The sequence below is a fragment of the Vanessa cardui genome, chromosome 8, assembly GCF_905220365.1.
Source record: "Vanessa cardui chromosome 8, ilVanCard2.1, whole genome shotgun sequence".
NCBI classification, from domain to species: domain Eukaryota; kingdom Metazoa; phylum Arthropoda; class Insecta; order Lepidoptera; family Nymphalidae; genus Vanessa; species Vanessa cardui.
In genome coordinates this window covers 13,088,920-13,109,698 of record NC_061130.1, presented here as the reverse complement: position 1 = coordinate 13,109,698, position 20,779 = coordinate 13,088,920, and the positions used below count along the sequence as shown (strand labels likewise).

The 20,779-nt window shown below is 33.6% G+C and overlaps 2 protein-coding genes across 2 annotated transcripts; one reads left to right on the top strand and one right to left on the bottom strand.

Moving 5' to 3' along the window:
* The first annotated feature begins 1,178 nt into the window (after positions 1 to 1,178).
* On the top strand, positions 1,179 to 16,526 carry LOC124531719 (DNA repair endonuclease XPF). Its single transcript, XM_047106231.1, has 15 exons — positions 1,179 to 1,445; positions 1,519 to 1,671; positions 1,757 to 1,937; positions 2,335 to 2,447; positions 4,675 to 4,840; positions 5,783 to 5,919; positions 6,378 to 6,532; positions 8,297 to 8,727; positions 10,225 to 10,536; positions 11,239 to 11,335; positions 11,832 to 11,953; positions 13,784 to 13,957; positions 14,393 to 14,533; positions 15,316 to 15,510; positions 16,240 to 16,526. The coding sequence occupies exons 1-15, from the start codon at positions 1,324 to 1,326 to the stop codon at positions 16,381 to 16,383; spliced, it is 2,643 nt and encodes an 880-aa protein (XP_046962187.1). The 5' UTR covers positions 1,179 to 1,323; the 3' UTR covers positions 16,384 to 16,526.
* Positions 16,395 to 20,475, bottom strand: LOC124531718 (protein-L-isoaspartate(D-aspartate) O-methyltransferase). Its single transcript, XM_047106230.1, has 7 exons — positions 20,268 to 20,475; positions 19,951 to 20,087; positions 18,981 to 19,206; positions 18,534 to 18,619; positions 17,565 to 17,642; positions 17,183 to 17,270; positions 16,395 to 16,572 (listed from the first exon to the last, which is right to left on the bottom strand). Exons 1-7 carry the CDS (start codon positions 20,446 to 20,448, stop codon positions 16,559 to 16,561), a joined length of 810 nt encoding a protein of 269 aa, XP_046962186.1. The 5' UTR covers positions 20,449 to 20,475; the 3' UTR covers positions 16,395 to 16,558.
* Positions 20,476 to 20,779: the final 304 nt, after the last annotated feature.

The following is a 20,779-nucleotide window of genomic DNA, read 5'->3' as shown; positions in this document are numbered from 1 at the left end:
TAAAATCAATTACTTTTAATAATAAAAGAAATCAGAAGATTCATAGAAACTGAATACAGTTACTTAGTTTTAAGCATTATTATATTGGAGTAAAGTCCAATTTTGAACTTCTTTAAGAACTTCTTTAAATCGATAAATTGACAATGGAATGTTGTCAGCCCATAAAATTTTCCCCTAAAACTTTAAAATAATATTTAATAAAAAACTTATATAAAAAGTGAACATATATATACAATATATATATAAGTCACCTGTAGCTCACGTTTTAGGCAATGGTTGTCAGGTATAGAATATAATAAGTCTATTTTTTTCTTCAGTAACCCTGAACTTGCTTTATACTAAATTTAATCACATTTTGTTCAATGATTTTGACTGGAAGAAGTAATACATAAACAGAGTTAATTTCACATTTATAACATGTATTTGAAAGGTAAGCAACCGACAATCTGTATTTGAATTTATTGCTATAAACTTCCTCCTTAAATTTGGGGAGAATTCATGTAAGTTTGAAACAACTATGACAATGACTTTGACGTTCGCACTATCCATAAAAACATTATCTTTGCATATAATAAAATTGGAGTGTCTGTTTGTAACATTAAAATAGCCCTTTATTACTACTAACTGGAACGATTTTGACGGGACTTTCACAGGCAGATAACTGATATGATAAGGAATAACTTAGACTATAAAAATTATTTTTTGTTAAATTCAAACGCGTACAAAGTCGCGGGCACAGCTAGTAGATAAATAAAAGGTAATGCAATGTTTATTAGATATGGATCCGAACGAGTGAAAAATTGCACCGAACATTATCTCAGTTTTTATCGCGCTTTAACACCAATAATAATGTTTTTATGTATTCTTTCGCAATTCCTTCCACACTTTAATGAATTAACGATCCTTCTTGGCTTCCAGGGTGTGCAATTTATTAAAACGGCAAATTATATATTATAAAACTCAAGCCCTATTTTTTTTTCGAATCTTATCATTCATATAATTTTCAACATACAAACAAAATTATGCTTCTTTATAATTACATAATATTAGTATGAATGAATATTAGACTACCTATTCAAGGTCTCGACCAATTATATCGCTTGTGAATGTCAATTCAACGTCAATTCTCAGATGTTGTTTATTTATCTTTACTCCTCTTGTCAATCTTGTCATTAGATTTTGAAATGGATTATAGAAAATGCAAATAGGCATTTTTACATTAACCGTCAATCACATTAATTTTTTTTTTTAAATGTACATACTTTGAAAAGGTCTTATAAAATAATAATTAAACTCAGGCCGTGCCCTTTGAATACAATTAAAATGGAGAGTACCGAACAAAGTGATGTAGATCAAAATATAGAAACGAAATACCCTCTGCTTCCCTATGAAAAACAAATCCTTATGGATATGTTCGAAAAGGATGCACTTTTAATAATTGCAAAGTGAGTTATGAATATGGAAAGAATGGATGCGTTGAGTTAAAATTTTCATCATTTAATTCCCAAATATTTTCAGAGGTCTCACTTATAATGACATCGTCGCAAACTTATTATGGATACATAATGACCCTGCGAATTTAGTTTTAGTAATAAACAGTAGTGAGTATGAGGAAAAATATTTTTCTGAAAAGTTTAATTTAACAGTTTTACCTACTATTGGAAATGAGAGGTAATTAAGAGTAATTTTTATAATGTTAATCTATTTATGAAATATTAATAAACATTTTTAATTTAAAATTCTAAATCTTTTTCAGGGAAAAAGCATACTTAGAAGGTGGTATATACTTTGTGTCGACAAGAATTTTAGTTGTTGACTTGTTGAAAAATCGTGTTCCAGTAACGAGTATTACTGGTATAATTGTATTAAGAGCTCACACTGTACTGGAATCATGTCAAGAGGCTTTCGTTTTAAGACTTTATCGGCAAAAAAATAAGGTATACATTTTACTAAATACTATAAAAAATAAAATACACTCTCTTGATGTCAGAAAAGACAATAAGTAAGAAAGTTCAAAACATAAGAATTTGACACTATGTCTAAGTGACTGAGTCGCTAACATGGAATTATAATCACAGTTATCCACTTAAATAACTTTACCAACGAACAACATTATAACAATTTTTATTAAGACATTGCTGAACAAGATCAAACATTAGCTGACACTTTCTTTGTTAACACAAAAATTGCCATTTTTATATTAGTTATCATGACTAAAAGTAATTATAAAAATAAAAATAATAGCAAATAATAAAATTATGATTACGATGCAATATGTCAATGTATTTTAATTAAGTATTTTTGTGTAATGGTTTTTTTTTTTTTATATTTCAGACTGGATTTATTAAAGCATTTTCAAATTCACCAATTTCATTTACTTTTGGATATCATCAGGTTGAGAAAGTTATGAGAGCTCTCTTTGTAACGGAACTGTTTCTGTGGCCAAGGTAATAAATAAGTTCTGGCTTGGTGATAAAAAAGTAAACATCAATAACCATTGCTTTTGATGATCCAAATAGAAACAATAAACCAATGTTGGCTAACAATGTTGGGCACTTTTGTTGTGTAATGTTTTAACAATTATAAAAAAAAGTTAAGTAAGCTTTGCCAGCTTTGGCAACTGGTGAAATTTGGTTTACATTTTTTATTGGTCTTTAGCACCAGGTAATACAAATAATATTTTTTTCCTAAAAAATCAAAAGATATATTACTTTGCTGATAGAAAAGATGAATCATCACCAAAGCTTGGGTTCGAATCCATCAAGCATCATAGCAAGTGTTTGGTATTTAAGGTAAGGTCTATGTTAAAATCTGCATATATCAAGCAAATATAAGCTACGATAACAAACATCAGGTTTTATCGTCACTTTCATGTGTTTTAACTACATTCGACTTGTGTTTTTACCTCGCTGTGAGCCAATTCCGACATTTCATTTTTTTCGTTGAATTTTAATAGGAATTTAGTTTGCTTATTTTCTGCTATTGAAGTAGTATAAAAGTTTTTCTATAAGAACATTAGTCTGTATGTATTGAAACTGTTCAGAATCATACAAAAACTTGAAATGATAGAAAACATCCATCATTGTAATAAAACGGGGTCACTTCTAAGAACTTTTACGAGTCTCGAATCTAAAAATTGTAAATGACAAGCAATGACCTCCGCAAACAGTCTGTATAGCTCACGTCATGTAAAAAGAGCGCTGGCAATCTGCGCACTAGATTATTTATCGATCTATTCGGTGGTATGAGTTGACTAGGGTGTTGCAAAAAGAATTATTCACAATTTCCACGTCACTGACAAAGAATTGCCTACCATAGGGAAGTTGCGAAGGAAGTTACAGGATGACCTACATTTTCAAGAATCTGCAGCAAGTCGAAAAATAAAAAACAATTGCATTTAAGTGAAAAAGAACAGAAAAATTTTAAATGAGCAATTTCCACAAATTCGATTTCAGAGGTTTGAATATGGAAGAGGAAGATAAAAAAATAATAGAGAGGAAAGAAGAACTATAATTTACACTGATGAAACATATGCCAATCGTTCTCATGCGTCTCATCATTCTTGGCCACACGGTCCCACCAAAGGCATGAAAATACCTCTATCTACAGGTAGCCGTTTGTTCAGAGTGCACGCGGGTGGTGAGGCAGGTTTTGTACTGAACGCTTTGCTTGCGTTCAAAGCCGGTACAAAAAGCGGGGACTACAACGACAACATGAATTCGGAGAATCACGAGCGGTTCCGTACTAAGATGATCCGAATTTACCACCTCATTTAATCGTGGTAGTCGACAATGCATCGTACCAAAGAACTCGATGCCACACCAACGTACTATACAAGGAAATCGGACATGCAAAGCTGGCTCCGTCAAAAAGCAATTGTATTTGAAGAATCCTTGCCATTAAGCCGGAGTTGTACAATTTAATAAAAAAATACAAAGAGCAATTTAAGAAATTTTATATCGATGCCATATTAAACGAAGCAGGCCATTCTGTACTTCTCTTACCCCCATATCATCCGGCCCAAAATCCTATAGAAATGGCCTGGTCCTAAATAAAAGGATATGTCGCCAGCAAAAATGTAAGTTGGAACCTTACACAGATAACTGACCTGGTTAGTGAAAAAGTTAATACAATGGGTGCAATAGGATGGGGGAAATTATGCACCAAGGTAAAGGAAATAGAGGCCCATTATTGTACAAGCGATCATGTGGTCGACATGATGACAGAAACATTTATAATTAGCGTAGGGGATGATGATTCAGACTCAAATGACGATGATAGCTCAAGTGACTACAGCGTCGATGACGATAATGAAATGGTCAGGTTTTCACGTCAGCTCCGACGACTTAATGAAAGGAGTTTCAACATTTCTTTAATTTTTTATAATTTGATTAAATATTCTATACTGAATCATGTTTTTATTTATATTTAATGATATTCTGTATTATATATTTATCGGTGTGCCTATCAAGATTCAATTTTAAAGCCGCGTGCGAGGCTACTTCAAAAATAAACAATGTGCCTACTTTCTCGCTCGAGTGTACCTGCGCAAGCACACCGTCTCCGTTTTCTTTCAGCGTTCTTTTTACCTGACGCGATCTATAGTTACTTAGAAAAGCATTATTAATTTCTTTAAACAAACAGTAAAGAAAAAATATTATATCCTCATTTCAGATTCCACAGTACCGTGATAAAAAGTCTTAAGAGCAGGCAGGCAGAAGTTATAGAATTACACGTTTCACTGACCACGAATATGGGTCTAATTCAAACTTGTTTGCTTGATATCATGAACTACACAGTTAAGCAATTGAAAAGTATTAATCGAACACTGGACATGCAAGTGAGTATTACAACAACAACAACAGCCTGTAAATTCCCACTGCTGGGCTAAAGGCCTCCTCTCTCTTTGAGGAGAAGGTTTGGAACATATTCCACCACGCTGTTCTAATGCGGAATGCACATGTGGCAGAATTTCTATGAAATTTGTCACGTGCAGGTTTCCTCACGATGTTTTCCTTCACCGCTGAGCACGAGATGAATTATAAAGATAAATTAAGCACATGAAACAGCGGTGCTTGCCTGGGTTTGAACCCGCAATCATCGGTTTAGATGCAGGCGTTCTACCACTGGGCCTTGACTGATACTACCTTGTAGTGTGTCTATGACTTTTACTGCTACCTCATAAGGTAGTATAATATTGAGAAACAAAATTGTATCAGTAGTTTTCGTTTCAATCTTTTATGGGGCAGTTAACTTTACCAAAGAACTAGGAAATAAATAGCTGTAACTCTCACACTGACTGCGTATGCTTTCAAGAAAAATGATCTGATGAATGAATGATGTCTGGTCTACCATTTGGAAGAACTACCTACTAATGATCGCAAGTGTTCCTGTGGAAGGAATCTACGGATTATTCGTGGGTAGTCTGATATTCGATCCTTGTCAATCGCCTTAAATAAAACTACCACTACTAACTATTAAAATTTCTAAGTAAATTATATGCGGCAACTGAAAGAAAAACTTAAAAGTTGTAATAATACACATTTACAAAATGTTTTTTTTCAACAAAAATCACTCAAAAGCAATTAAATATTTAGAAACTGCGCTCATTGATTCCTATACATGCATGAAATATTTGTCTAACATGTCTTTATTAGCACAAGTATGTTACGATTACAATAAAAATAAAAACGAAATTATCTCATATTATTTTTAGCCAAAACCTAGTCAGCCTAGCCTATATACTGGCATTCCTATCTACATATTTTTTCCTTAATTTCAGGAAATAACGACCGAAAATTGTATCACAAAGAAATTCCATAAAATTCTTCAATCACAATTGGATTGCGTGTGGCACCAACTCAGCACAAGGACAAAGGAATACATACAAGATTTAAAGGTTTTAAGGACGATGATCATGTAAGTAGCATTGAAAATATTACTATAATTAATTCAAAGTTATAACAAATACTTTAGTATTCTCACAAAACTATCACTGAACGTACTACCACTCAACATCACCATAACCATTATCACTATCATGACCACCATCAAGACCGTCTTTATTATCATCACCATCAAATATACAATCATCATCCCCACCATCAAGAACGCCGTCATCATCATCACCATCAAGAGTGTCATCGTCATCATAATCATCATCGTTACTATCATCAATACCGTAATTACTATCATCATCACAATCGCAAAACTATCATCACCATAATTACTATCTTCATCACTACCATCATCATCATCATCGTTATCACTATCATCATACTTGTTGTATTGTCTTGTATTCTCATATGCCTTGTAATTTAAGATTAATAATGTTGCTATTGATATAGTTAAGTAAATAAATATTTTCTTTAATGCAGAAACTTAATACACGACGATTCAGTTTCATTTTACGCATTGGTAAGCAAATATAGGACACCCGAATACGCTAAAGTCAATTCTGGATGGATACTCCTTGACTCGGCGGAACAGCTGTTTAGGCTGGCCAAAGCGAGGGTGTACAACAATAACAATGGTAAACAACAATAATAACTTTTGATTTGTCAGTTTCCTAATTCAATAAATAAAACCCTATCCTGCATATATATTAGGGTTGCTGAGGATTCCTCTTCCGCTTCCTCATAATGCGAAAGTTCCTCAATATTTTGGGTTCCTCAACCGATACCGCATCCTCATAAATAAAAAATTAAAAATCCTCTTCCGCTATCGCTTCCTCAAAATTTAAGAGCAATTTATGAGGAATCTGGAGCTGTAGTAGACACATTCTGCCCTACAACCACCGCTTCCCCGTTTACCAATAGAAGAGAGGTCTGTGGTACTAAAGCTACTTTTAAATAACGACATTAAAGAAAAACTAATTAATATGCATGAACACAGTCTTTTATGGTGAAAAATTGATCCGAAATATTTGGGAGCTTTAAGGAGCTGTACGGCAATACTTATCTTCTCCTCTATCAAGTATGCCCAGGGAACGACGTTTTAGCAATACTGGATATGATGAGCTAAGAAGCCGGTTGTCAGGGGAAACAGCGACCAAATTATTTTTTATAAAACATAACCTCGCTATAATTAATTATCATTATTTATTAGTATTCAATTCCTTTATTTTAATTAATAAAATATTTGACTTAAGTAATTAATAAAGATATAAAGACTGCATTCTTATTATATACTATATATATCTTTTGAATTCCTAAAATAAATTGTACTATTCACTCATCTTTTTTGTGTGCTTGTATTGTGTATGTTATTGAACTCATTCATAACTGATGGACCGATTTTGATGATTCTTTATTGTGTGTTTTGAGAATAGTTCAATATTTTTTAGTGTATGTATGTTATATACAGACAAAATAACGGCTTTTCGGTTTGGTCCGCTAGTATTTATAAGTTCCTATTTTCCTAATCCGCTTTCTCTACCGCTTCCTCATCCGCTTCCTCATCCGCATCCTCTTTCACGAAAAATATCCTCATCCTCATCCGCATCCTCTAAATTTGCGTTCAACAAATCCTCTTCCTCCTCCTCTTCCTCATAATCACTTCCTCAACAACCCTAATATATATACATGTAGAATTTTCTTTAGGATTTTTTACAAAGAAATGTTACTGTTTCTCTTGTTTGGTAAGTTTGGGAACAAGAAATGGGATGTGCCATAGCTTTTTTCGAAACATTTTTTTTTATTTATAGGCTTCAATAGCCAGTCCTTTTTAAAAAATAAATATTTATTACCTTTTTGAACACGAAAACAAACTTTCTTTCACCGGTTTTACTGTGGTCTGAGGTGTTTATTTCGAGTGGTATGATTTTGACAATTAATAATAAAGTATAATATTTATATGTTGAACTAGCTGTGACTTATAATATTATTGTAGCCTAAGTTACTCCTTATTATATCAGTTATCTGCCAGTGAAAGTCCCGTCAAAATCGTCCAGCCGTTTTAATGTTACAAACAGACACTCCAATTTTATTAGACACATGTATAGATTATATTTGAATTTATACAGCCTGGGGTATAGTTGTGGCGGAAATTTTTAATAATAGATTTAGAGATTATTTATTTCCCATTAAGAACAAAGTTCACTTACATAGGTAACTTAAACTAGTAACATAATAATAAACATATATATAGTTAATGGTGACCTTATTTATACAAACATTCAAAATATTATTATAAAGTTTGCCAGTATGTTTTTAATTTAGCTTTAAATTTCGAAAAAGATTTTTCGTTAAATATTTCTTTCGGTAGATTATTGTACATAGTCGATGTTAAATTATAGAATTCAATCCTGAATCGTCACCAAAGTGGAAATGCCTGAGTGAATTGCTAACGGATGAGATACCCAAAGATGTAAAGGAAAAGAATGAGTCGCTATCTAGAACAAAAATACTCATACTCTGCCAAGACAATAAGTCCTGTTATCAGCTAAACAATTACCTCACCATGGGTGAAAGTAAATACCTCTTTTATACCGCATTCCGAAGAGATTTAACAATAACATCAATGGCTGCTAAATATAAGAAAATAAATAATAAGACACAAATGAAAACTGAAAATAAAGATAAGGAAATTAAAAATGAGTTAGATGAAGAAGCGAATGCAGAGGAAATGAACAAGTCCAGCTATGTCCTGACTCTGACTCAAACGGCTACCAAAGACAATTCGGGATCAAAAGCAGCTAATGAGAGCATATTTGAACCGCTGTCCCAGGTAACTTTTATTAATTATAAATGCTAACAGTCTTATATTAAAAATATGTAAAGAATTACAACACATTAATAATTGTAACAATTGAATTTATTATACTAAAATCTTTGTCATTAAGATGAGTATTGTATAAGAAATCAGAACAAATGCTGGAATTACATTTTTATAACTTTTTTACTAAAATTTTTATTTGTCAATAGGCTATTTCACAATGCGAAAATTAAATCGTGAATTATTGTAATCAGTGTATATTATGAGTTTAAAAATGGTTATTTACTAACGAAACTTGAAAATAATACTTAATTTATTCAAAAATCAATAAATAAAAATACATTTTTTCAAACGTTTGTCACGTGACACAAAACGCTCCTGATTTGCTGGGCTTATGATGAAGTCACTTTCTTGTAAACCTTGCTTTTCTACTATATGTACCACAGATTAAAATACAAGAAAGTGACGTCACCGACCCAATAGCAGTGCCATATTGTCCAAGTATCGTTTTCGCGCGTTATTTAAATATGGAACTTTCAATATGATATTTTTCGGCAAATATGTACTAGAAATAAAAAAATCAACTTTTACTATCCCTTAACCCTTAACCTCTACTAAATAATATAAAATGGATTTTAAAAACCAGTCAAATAGCCTATTATATAATAAGATTAAAGTTATACTTTAAACTAGTAATCGCCCCCAGCTTCGCTCGTGTTTTAGGGTGTTAGTTGTGATGTGTTAGGCAATAAAAGCAGCCTATGTCCATTCTTGGTGTTCAAGTTTACTTCATATCAAATTTCATTAAAATCGGTTCAGCAGTTTGGTTGTGAAAAAGTGACACATAGACATTACTTTCACATTTATCTGTCTTTATTTTACATAAGAGAGCGATCCGGTCTCTTTATAATCTTAGAGCTAGGGATTCTTAAGATTTTGTAGATGATAAAAAAGCTTGGAATTAATACCTGTTGATTTCCAGGCAGGATACATTACATGCACATATATATTTAAGTAATATGATTGTATTTTTTAAATGTTGAAAAAGAGTAACTACTGAGTTTCTTGCCGGTTGTTCTCGGTAGAATCTACTTTCCGAACCGGTGGTAGCTTCACATAATTATTAAATGACAATTCAAAAGTCGAGATGGCCCAGTGGTTAGAAACGCGCGCATCTTAATCGATGATTGCGGGTTCAAACCCAGGCAAGCACCGCTGTTTCATGTGCTTAATTTGTCTTTATAATTCATCTCGTGCTCAGCGGTGAAGGAAAACATCGTGAGGAAACCTGCATGTGACAAATTTCATAGAAATTCTGCCACATGTGCATTCCACCAACCCGCATTGGAACAGCGTGGTGGAATATGTTCCAAACCTTCTCCTCAAAGGGAGAGGAGGCCTTTAGCCCAGCAGTGGGAATTTACAGGCTGTTGTTGTTGTTGTTGTTGAATTCAAAAGTGCTTTAGTTTAGTTTATTTTGATTTTGATAACGAGTCGTATGTGTTTCAGGTAGAGACCTTGGATTTAACTCAAATAGAGACAGACAAGCCAATAATCTGCATTCAGACGTTCAAGCAGAACGGCAACTACATGTCGCTCAGCGAAACGCTGGAGAGCCTGCGGCCGCAGTACGCGGTTCTGTTCCACAGCGACGTGGCCGCCGTCCGCCAGCTGGAGCGCCACGAGTGCCGGAGGCCGCAGGCCGAGCCGCGCCTCAGGGTCTACTTCCTGGTACACGACCACACCGTCGAGGAGCAGGCCTACCTCACGGCCCTGCGACGCGAGAAGCAGGCCTTCGAGCTGCTCATACAGGCCAAGAGTGTAAGTAAATACTCCGTACTTAAGCCTACTCACACACACACTCTCACATACACACACACACACACAAACACGCGCGCGCACACACTCCAAGCTGCTCATACAGACCAAGAGTGTAAGTAAATACTCCGTAGTTAAGCCTACTCACACACACACTCTCACATACACACACACACACACACACAAACACGCGCGCGCACACACTCCGAGCTGCTCATACAGACCAAGAGTGTAAGTAAATACTCCGTAGTTAAGCCTACTCACACACACACTCTCACATACACACACACACACACACACTCACACAAACACGCGCGCGCACACACTCCGAGCTGCTCATACAGGCCAAGAGTGTAAGTAAATACTCCGTACTTAAGCCTACTCACATACACATACACACACACACAGACACAGACACAAACACGCGCGCCCGCACACACTCAAGCACATACCCATTCACTTATGTACATATAGTATTTAAGTCTAGTAATAGTTTTGTAATACCTTTTTATTTCTTTTTTTTTCTATTGTTTATTTCAATTAATCACTATAAAGAACTCCTGATACAGGTATTATTATACTTACTAGGAGTTCTCAGCACCATAATGTAAATTGAATATTTATTAAGCGAAATAAACTTATTATTATTATTATTATAGTGATTATAGATCGATCGAAAAAAACATAAAATTTGATGGGTTTTAGGTAATGGTTATACCATCATATCAAGACGGCAAAACTGATGAATATTTTAATATGAACGTGGAAGAAGAAGTCATTCACAAGGATACGAGGAAAGCAGGTTTGTATCACACTTTCCTACAACGAGATCCATAACTACTGAAAAACAGGCTGCTAGGTGCGGGCGGGATGCGGACTTGCAAGCCATCTCGTACACCTGCCGACATGTCGGCGATTTACGTGTGCACTCAATTGCTTTCTGAGAGTTAAATTATAACAATCATTAACTGCCAAAAGAAACTCCTCGTGAGGAGTCAAAGTAGGGCGAATGTCGTCTCGTTTCTGATCATGTAAATGTAACAAGCACATTCATCTGAGCTCGTCTGAGGAGTTAAAGAGATCTCTATACATATGTCACCTAACATTCGATGCTTACGACAACGCGTGGGCATCCCTTTAACCTAACTATAATCTCTTAATATTCTCAGGAGAGGAAAAAGAAAATAGGAATTTATGCCACACATAGAGCCTGCCTAATCTTCTCTGCTAGTTAAAGAAGTACCAGTTGTGACTCGAATAAACATCCAACAAATTAAATCTAATATATTTATTTCCAGGCGGACAAACTCAAGTCACGAAAGAGAAACCGGTCGTTATCGTCGATATGAGAGAATTCCGTTCCGATCTCCCTGCCTTACTACATAAGAACGGAATCAATATTGAACCAGTGACCATATCCGTAAGAAACCATATTACCAGATAATTAGTCCATAATTCTAGTTTTTCGACCATAAATGTAAAACTTAGTATTCAATTAATATTATTTATCGTTCTAAACTAATATTATATATAGTATAATTCAATTACAAATTCTTCATTATTCATTATAAAGTCATACTTAAAAAATCATTGATGAATATTATAGATTAATAGAACTTTAGTGAATAGAGAAGATGCAATATTTTTTCTTTGTGTTTATTTTAAAGAACTCCATATAGGATAGACAATAAGTATATTAAAAATCCAAAACACTCTAATTTACTCCAAAAAATGCGTTTAGAAAATGTCAATTTAAATTTTCGCGCGAAAACGGATTTATATTTCGTATGACGTCACTCCTGTCTGTCACTGGCCCATTGATCATACTTGTCCTCACTGGCTTTCATATTTATGCATTTTTTCTCGACTTTTGAGATACTTTTACGAGAACGACTACTCGATGCTCCGAAAAAAGCCGTATTGACGTATGTTTTGTGCCAATGTGTTCACCTACTTCAACAAAGTTTTCAAATAAATGGTTTTTGTGTGGAGCTTCTGACACAAAACTAAAAAAGAGGTGATTTCAAGCTGAAAAGAGGAATCTGGAGTCTGTTTTGACAAACCCAACTTCCATTTTTATTCGAAATATACAACTAATTTTCGTTTCAATGTTCACCTTTTTTACAACTATAGCCTCAAATAAGTACTTATAACAGGAGTGACGTCACTGAACGCTAATTAGTGTTTTCAAATACGTTCCGTTTCAAGTTACTTTAATTCGTAATTATTATTAAAAAACAACAGTGGCCCTTCTTTTATAGTTTTTTAACATATTAATAGCAAAATTTTCATAAATATAATATTTGCATGTTTCCTATTTACATGCATTGAAAATAAAAATATCTAAGTTTGCTCCTCATGCCATTACCATAGGCTACAACTTTCTAGAATCAAAACATTCTTCTTTTTTTGAACAGTGTAAACTGTTGAATTTAAAGTTACCACCAGTTCGGATTCTAGATTCAAACGAGGAGAACAGGCTAGAAACTCAGTAGTTACACTATGCCCACTATGTTTATTACAGATATCAGATCTTCTAATTCCCCAATTGATTGACCTAATTTTATTACTAAACCGATCGTATAAAACTTGACTTTGATGAATAGATAAGCATATGGGAAACAATATAAATAATTGTAATTAACTACCATGACTTTGCATTTTTTAAATGTTGAAAGAGAGTAACTACTGAGTTTCTTGCCGGTTTTTCTCGGTAGAATCTACATTCCGAACCGGTGGTAGCTTCACTTAATTGTAAAATGACGATTCAAAATTGCTTGTAAAAGCCTACTTGAATAAAGTTTATTTTGATTTTGATTTAAATAAAACTGATTAACGACACACCACGCCATTTTAAACAGTACTGGAACATTTAACATTCGTGTATTATCTTTCAATTTAACAAAGTTTAATATTAATAATACTGATAATATTTTTTTTCTAATAGCTACAAAGCACATATTATAAAATTTATTTATTTATTTATTTACAACAAGCACACTTACAACATACATATTGAACATTTACAGTTAAAGTGACTATATTAATACATCAGATATGTACGTCAATGACAAGTGTACATAACATTTACTAACCTATAAACAGTGCACAATTAAAAAGTTTACATATTAATTTAAAGATAAAATAAAAATATTACGTAAAAATCACAAATAAAAACATGTGGACACAAATGTTTTATTAGATTTGTTTTTTTATTATTTTGATTTTTGATTATAGTCTGGTGTTGCAGATAGGCGACTACATCCTGACGCCCGACATCTGCGTGGAGCGCAAGTCTCTGTCGGACCTCATCGGTTCGCTCAACTCGGGCCGCCTGTTCGCGCAGTGCACGCACATGTGCCGCAACTATAGCCGGCCCATCTTGCTCATTGAATTCGACCAGAACAAGCCCTTTCATTTACAGGTATGCCTTCTGCCTCCTTGGTGTAGAGCCTTGATATATGACCTTAAGGTTTTGAGTTCAAGCCCTCAAGTTGGGCTGATAAAAAGTTTTTGCGTCATCCCAAATTGTCAATATTTATTTCTCATGCGAATATGATCTTTGCACAAACGTAATAACTTGTAATATCATATGACTTAATATATTCGTCAATTTGACACGTCGATTTACATGCACTTGCTTTTTCTGACGCGAGAATCTATAGCGCATCTAAAGCGACGAATGGCTATAAATGGCGCGACAGTGAGCTATTTCTATTGGTTGTGTAAATCGGCAGTAATCGGTTTTATTTTCATTTCATTGCATTATCCGATGCTAGCTTTACCTCTCATAACTCTGCATTTGTAATGAGATCGTCACCATGGTCAGTTTGTAGACATTATACATCTTCGTTTTCAGGGTAATTTTGTCGTTTCAACCGATTTATCCGGCGCCGATATCCAGCAGAAGCTTCAGCTGCTTACAATACACTTTCCGAGGCTGAAGCTCGTTTGGTCACCAAGTCCTTACGCTACAGCGGAATTGTTTTATGAACTCAAAGTAAGTTCCCATACCCTTGTAGACTGAACGATATGTATTATATCTGTATATGCTATCATGTCGCTAATGTTTATTAAGTAATAAGGCTATGTACAAGCTGACCACTCAACATGAATTCTAACGCGAATAAGATATACTAAGTATTAGTTATTTGACATGGTAATCAATGATTATTGAAATTTCTTACCGTACCAATATCAGTGGTGACCATTTTCCACCAGACGGCCCAAAAACCGGCCTAGCAATTACATAAAAAATGTACCATAGTTAGATAATATTATTTTAACAATTAATTTGGTCTCAAAAAACCTTTAATAAATATTGTCAAGCTGGTGGTTTGATAAACATCATTAAGGTACTCTTATTGTTTCAACCATCCAAAGAAAAGGATACCAATGTTTAACATCACTCTATTTTTACGAAAGGGTTTACCTAAAATTTCTCCGAAAATTTTTTCATAGTATTTCAAGGATGATAGTTTCGTTCAGAAGAATTTACACAGATTTTGTTACTGACAGACACATCGATTACTTGGTGGTAGAGCTTTGTGCAAGCCCGCCTGGGTAGTATTGATGTGTTCCGGTTTGAAGGGCGAGTGAGCCAGTGTAACTACAGGCACAACGCACATAACATCTTAGTTCCCAAGGTTCGTGGCACATTGACGATGTAAGGAATAGTTAATATTTCTTACAGCGTCATTGTCTATGGGTGGTGGTGACCATTTACCATCAGGTGGCCCATATGCCAAAAAAAAATATATATTATGTCAATTAATTTTCCAGCAAGGTAGAAAAAATCCGAACGTAGAAGAGGCGCTGGCTCTGAGCGGAGACAATACAGCCGATGATATGAATTATGAGAGATGTAACATACGCGTGCACGACTTCGTACAAAAGCTGCCCGGCATTACGTCCAAGAACATCACTAGAGTTATGAACAGAGGAGTCTCTTTGGATCACCTCATAACCTTAACGCAGGTAAAGTTACTGATAAACTACCGACAATAATTTTCAAAAAAATCTTTTCTTTTTTTCTTACGAGTCCTTTTCTATCTTAGTGGTAAGGCTTTGTGCAAGCCCGCCTGGGTAGGTAAAACAACAGTACGCAGTATTGTTGTGTTCCGGTTTAAAGGGCGAGTGAGCCAGTGTAACTACAGGCACAAGGGACATAACATCTTAGTTCCCAAGGTTGGTAGCACATTGACGATGTAAGGAATAGTTAATATTACAGTGTCATTGTCTATGGGTGATTGTGACCACTTACCATCAGGTGACCCTTATGCTCGCCCGCCAACCTATTCCATAAAAAAAATATTTGTTGTCATTTTTACTTCGATTTTTGAGTCGAGATGGCTCAGTGGTTAGAACGCGTGCATCTTAACCGATGATTGCGGGTTCAAACCCAGGCAGGCACCGCTGATTCATGTGCTTAATTTATCTTTATAATTCATCTCGTGCTCAACGGTGAAGGAAAACATCGTGAGGAAACCTGCATGTGACAAATTTCATACAAATTCTGCCACATGTGTATTCCACCAACCCGCATTGGAACAGCGTGGTGGAATATGTTCCAAACCTTCTCCTCAAACAGAGAGGAGGCCTTTAGCCCAGCATTGGAAATTTACAGACTGTTGTTGTTTTTGTTTACTTCGATTTTAAAAGCGGTTGTTATATTATATATAATGCAAACTTTTAATTATATTCTAGGACCAACTAGCAGAAATAATGGAAAACAAAAATGAAGCGGCAACTCTGTATTCCATTCTACACGTCAAACCGAAAACGACGGAGACTGACAAAGCGAAACCCTTCGGGAAGAAAAAGTTCGAGAAATTCAAAAATTTGAAATAAAAAACATAATATATTTTTACAATTATTTATTGCTTTTGTACATACCATAAGAATTTTAGAATGAAATAAGTGTCATCGCAATTAATAAATATAATTATGTCAATTTTATTTAATAATTTATAATATAAAATCCAACGACTTTATTTGGAGTCTTATTTAAAACATGCAAGGCAACCTAGCGCCAAGGACCTAGAACACAGACAATGTACCCTTAACATTGCTAATTCTCTCAATTATAACGATATATATAATTATTCTATTCATTGCTCTAATTTTGTGCAAGACAATATGCAAGTAGGGTTGCCAGGTGTTAGGATAAAGCAGGACATACGTAGGATTTTTGATTGCTTGTCCGACCAAAATAAGCGGCATCCGGCCTGTTAGGATTTAGGCAGGATTTTTCAATTTCATCATCAAATAATTTTTGTTTTGTTATAATATAACGACTGATGATTAAGAGAGTTAGAGACTGATTTATAATAAAGAAATATTAGCTTGATTTTGCTTTTGTTTTTTAAAACCCATTACATTGACATTACCCAAATGTCAAGACAAACTCACAGCTCTGTCCGGCTTTTGCGTCTGAGGACCTGGCAACCCTATATGCAAGTGCTTATGTATATAAGAACAATACTGAACGATTAAGAGCGATATAATATAATTCAAATATATACAAGCGCAAAATTTGTCTCAAAGAAGAGTATCATCACAGGGATCGTTTAGGAAGCGAAGTAAGTGATTGCAATAACCACTGAGATTGTTGACAAGATCAACACTAATGTAAGGTAGGGTCACTCACGGAGTTGATGATTCTTATCGATAAGGGGCACGTAAATCACGCTCATGAGCTTTTTCACAGTCGTGGTGCCGTCGAGAGCTTTATCCACCTGAATAACACATGACAAGATTATAAGTAATGAATTCACAATATGATAAATATTTGTTTAATAGATGAGATACTTCTTGCAACTTTATTAGTATTACATAATGTGGATATGACATTTTATATCTTATGTGTATATCTTTTCATCTCCTCTAGCAGTTTAAGAGTTAAATGAATAATAATTAAAGCGCAAATCATATCACGTATTTCACACTAAATAAATAAAAGAAATAAGAAATATTAAACCAGTGCATAATAATTGAAATAAATATATTTAAAATAACGTAAACATAATTACTTGAGTAAGATGCTGTTCACCCCCTTCAGGACCCACGGGCACCACCAGGCGACCACCGGGTTTCAACTGGTCAACTAGCTGTACAAAACAAAATATTGAATTATAAAATAAAAAATCAACACCATATATAAAAATTTAATTTATTATTGTATGTAATATTAATAAAGCCGTGCTTGTCATGATGATAGCAGGAGGCCTGATGAATGAAGATAATTGACCCTGAAATGGACACTATATGCGTTGACTTGTTGCCGCTTTCCCCGTATAATATGAGGGAAACCGCGTTTAGAGCCGGAGCCGCCCATAGGAAAAGCTGTAGTGGACATATTATCAAATCGTTTTTTATTCCAAATTATGTATCTGTTCAATTTGCAGTTCAACTACACTTGGACAGTGTAATAGTGCAAAAACCTTTATTAAAAGTATAACATCAACAACAACAACAGCCTTTAAATTCCCACTGCTGGGCTAAAGGCCTCCTCTCCGTTTGAGGAGAAGGTATGGAACATATTCCACCACGCTGTTCCAATGCGGGTTGGTGGAATACACATGTGGCAGAATTTCTATGAAATATGTCACATGCAGGTTTCCTCACGATGTTTTCCTTCACCGCTGAGCACGAGGCGATATATAAAGACAAATTAAGCACATGAGTCAGTTGTGCTTGCCTGGTTTTGAACCTGCAATCATCGGTTAAGATGCACGCGTTCTAACCACTGGGCCATCTCGACTCTTAAGTCACACCGTAAAAGTATAACACCTTGCCTATAAGGCCTTTGTTTTTTTTCAATTTTTGATCAGAGCATCAGCAATCTTGCTACCAATCCAAGTGATCATGATTTGATGGAAATCAATGATATTCATCATTTTCTATTTGTATATAAATAAGTTCTTAAAATAAATAAATGTATATCCATATTTCTACAGTAACAATCTATAATTTAATATCATGACACTGCATTAACTTACTGCTTGCGGAAGAGTAGGGGCGGCAGCTCCAACATGAATAGCATTATAGGGAGCTTCATCAGGATAGCCCAAACGACCATCACCAACTATAACATACAAACCATGCAAATGTAACATAAAATTAATTATATTGTGGCTTAGGTAATTTTTGTATAAGAAAAATAAATAAAAATTATAGTTACTAAACTGTCTAAGTTCTCAATATATTATGAAATCTTTTAATCATAAAAGAATCTAGCCAATTTTGTGATCATCATCAATGAGACAACAACCCAATATGGTGGAAAGAGTAAGAGTACAAAACAAACAACTTTATATCCTGTCTGAGACATAAGACAAATATAAACATTAATAACTATAAAACTTTGGTCTGCCTATAAGAAATTTTTGGCAGAAAACCGAAACAAATATTATTCATTGAAATATTATTATAAGATTTGATCATACCAATAAGTTTCACTCTTTCTGATGTGAATAAATGAGGGCTATCACGTTCAATATTTTTAGTTGCCATCGTGACTAATTCGGGAATATGTTCAATGCCGATAACTTTTCCTGCTTCTCCAACCATGAAGGCCATGCATGCAGTCAAATAACCAGATCCTGATCCAACATCCAATGCTTTTTCACCAGGTATAAGTTGTTTTCTTAATCTTTCCAATGCATGGGCATGCTAAGAAAAGAAATAATTTAATACTTTAACACAATAACAATAGTTTTAAATAGTTATCTATATAACATAAAGCAAAGTAATTAACTATAAAAAAAATAATTGATATATAAACCAAAAAAAGATTTGGTAATTTCAATATTTAGAGCACTACATAGATATTGCCAGATCATCTCATACCCTTTACTACAAATGAATTTATTACAAATGTATGTTATGAAGGGATAATTAATTTTAAACTACTACTATAGATTTTTTTGCAGTAATCATTATATTCATTGATTATATCATTTAATGGATTTTATGATTTTAAAATCATATAGATTGATATAACAAACAAAATGACAAAGCATAAGACAATCATATAAAGCAATAATTATCTATAAATTATACATAAAAACAATTATAATTATGAAAAGTTTTGAAAGGTAAAGTATGTGGTAAATAATTTTTAGTGCTTAAAATTATTTATAGACTGTTTTTAATCACAATAATAAATAAATGCTTATATTTAGTACCTCACTTCATTAAAACACTCTCTATATGCTCAAATAAAATTGAGATTAGTGAGCCAATTGTTTAATTCTTGGTTCTTCTACATTACTTATTTTACTTTGTTACATTCCCAAACTTCATGATTAAACAATACAGGATAGTTTCATTATTAATCTTTAATAAAAAAAGTATAATATGGATAGTGAGTGTAGTTTTTTAAGTAATAAAAATGAATATTAAAAAGCACAGCACCATATGTGGTGCACTGATGGTGGCCGAGTATCCAATGGACTGTGGTGAATCGTGGTAAGGAGCATGCGGACAATAGTTCTTCCGGTCTACAGCAACCATAGCATTCGCAACTATATCAGACTTTATAATTCCGTTTGCTGCAAAATAAAAAGTATTAAATTGAATCTAAAATATTATATAAATTAATATAATGTAGTAAAAAAAAACTACACGATTATATTAAGCAACTATACACACTAACGATATTTTGGTTAGAAAAATACCCATAATTATACCGGACTAATTAATATTTCAGAATAATAATATTATTGATTTACCTCTAAGGTTCCGAACCATATCTGCATTGTTTATTCCGTGACTCCTCCAAGCCATATTTAATAAAATAAGAGAAACTAAGAAAAATCTTATATTATACCATGGGCACGTAATTTTGCTACTTTGTTGATTTTTAATGTTGAGAAAAAAATAACGCAACTGTGTTATAATTTTTTTTGACATAATATGACAGATGACTGTTGACGTATGACAATAAACAGCTGCCAATAATCTAGTAAATAAATACAGAAGCTTCCAAAATAAATGCGTTTACATTTTAACAGTTGCATGGTGGAAGTCCTCTACATTTTATCCTTAATTATGCAATATTTTCATAATTTATCAAAATGGTAAAAAGTCAAATAAAAGTATATATATCAATTTCCGGGCTTGGAATAATAATCTTATTAATTATTTTTATTGATTTTACAATGAAAGATTACTTTTATTTGATATTTACATTTATTATTTTGAATATTTACATTTAAAATTTATACACATCTTAATATGCATT

What these genes read in the sequence shown, in the direction of transcription:
- LOC124531719 (XM_047106231.1), top strand. Translation starts at nt 1,324, where the DNA reads ATGGAGAGTACCGAACAAAGTGATGTAGATCAAAATATAGAAACGAAA. An exon ending in GCACTTTTAATAATTGCAAA is followed by an intron (nt 1,446 to 1,518) that starts GTGAGTTATGAA and finishes AAATATTTTCAG; the next exon opens with AGGTCTCACTTATAATGACA. An exon ending in ATCGAACACTGGACATGCAA is followed by an intron (nt 4,841 to 5,782) that starts GTGAGTATTACA and finishes CCTTAATTTCAG; the next exon opens with GAAATAACGACCGAAAATTG.
- LOC124531718 (XM_047106230.1), bottom strand. Translation starts at nt 20,448, where the DNA reads ATGTCAAAAAAAATTATAACACAGTTGCGTTATTTTTTTCTCAACATT. An exon ending in AGAAAGAGTGAAACTTATTG is followed by an intron (nt 18,620 to 18,980) that starts GTATGATCAAAT and finishes TGTATGTTATAG; the next exon opens with TTGGTGATGGTCGTTTGGGC. An exon ending in CCCCTACTCTTCCGCAAGCA is followed by an intron (nt 17,643 to 18,533) that starts GTAAGTTAATGC and finishes TGTTTTGTACAG; the next exon opens with CTAGTTGACCAGTTGAAACC.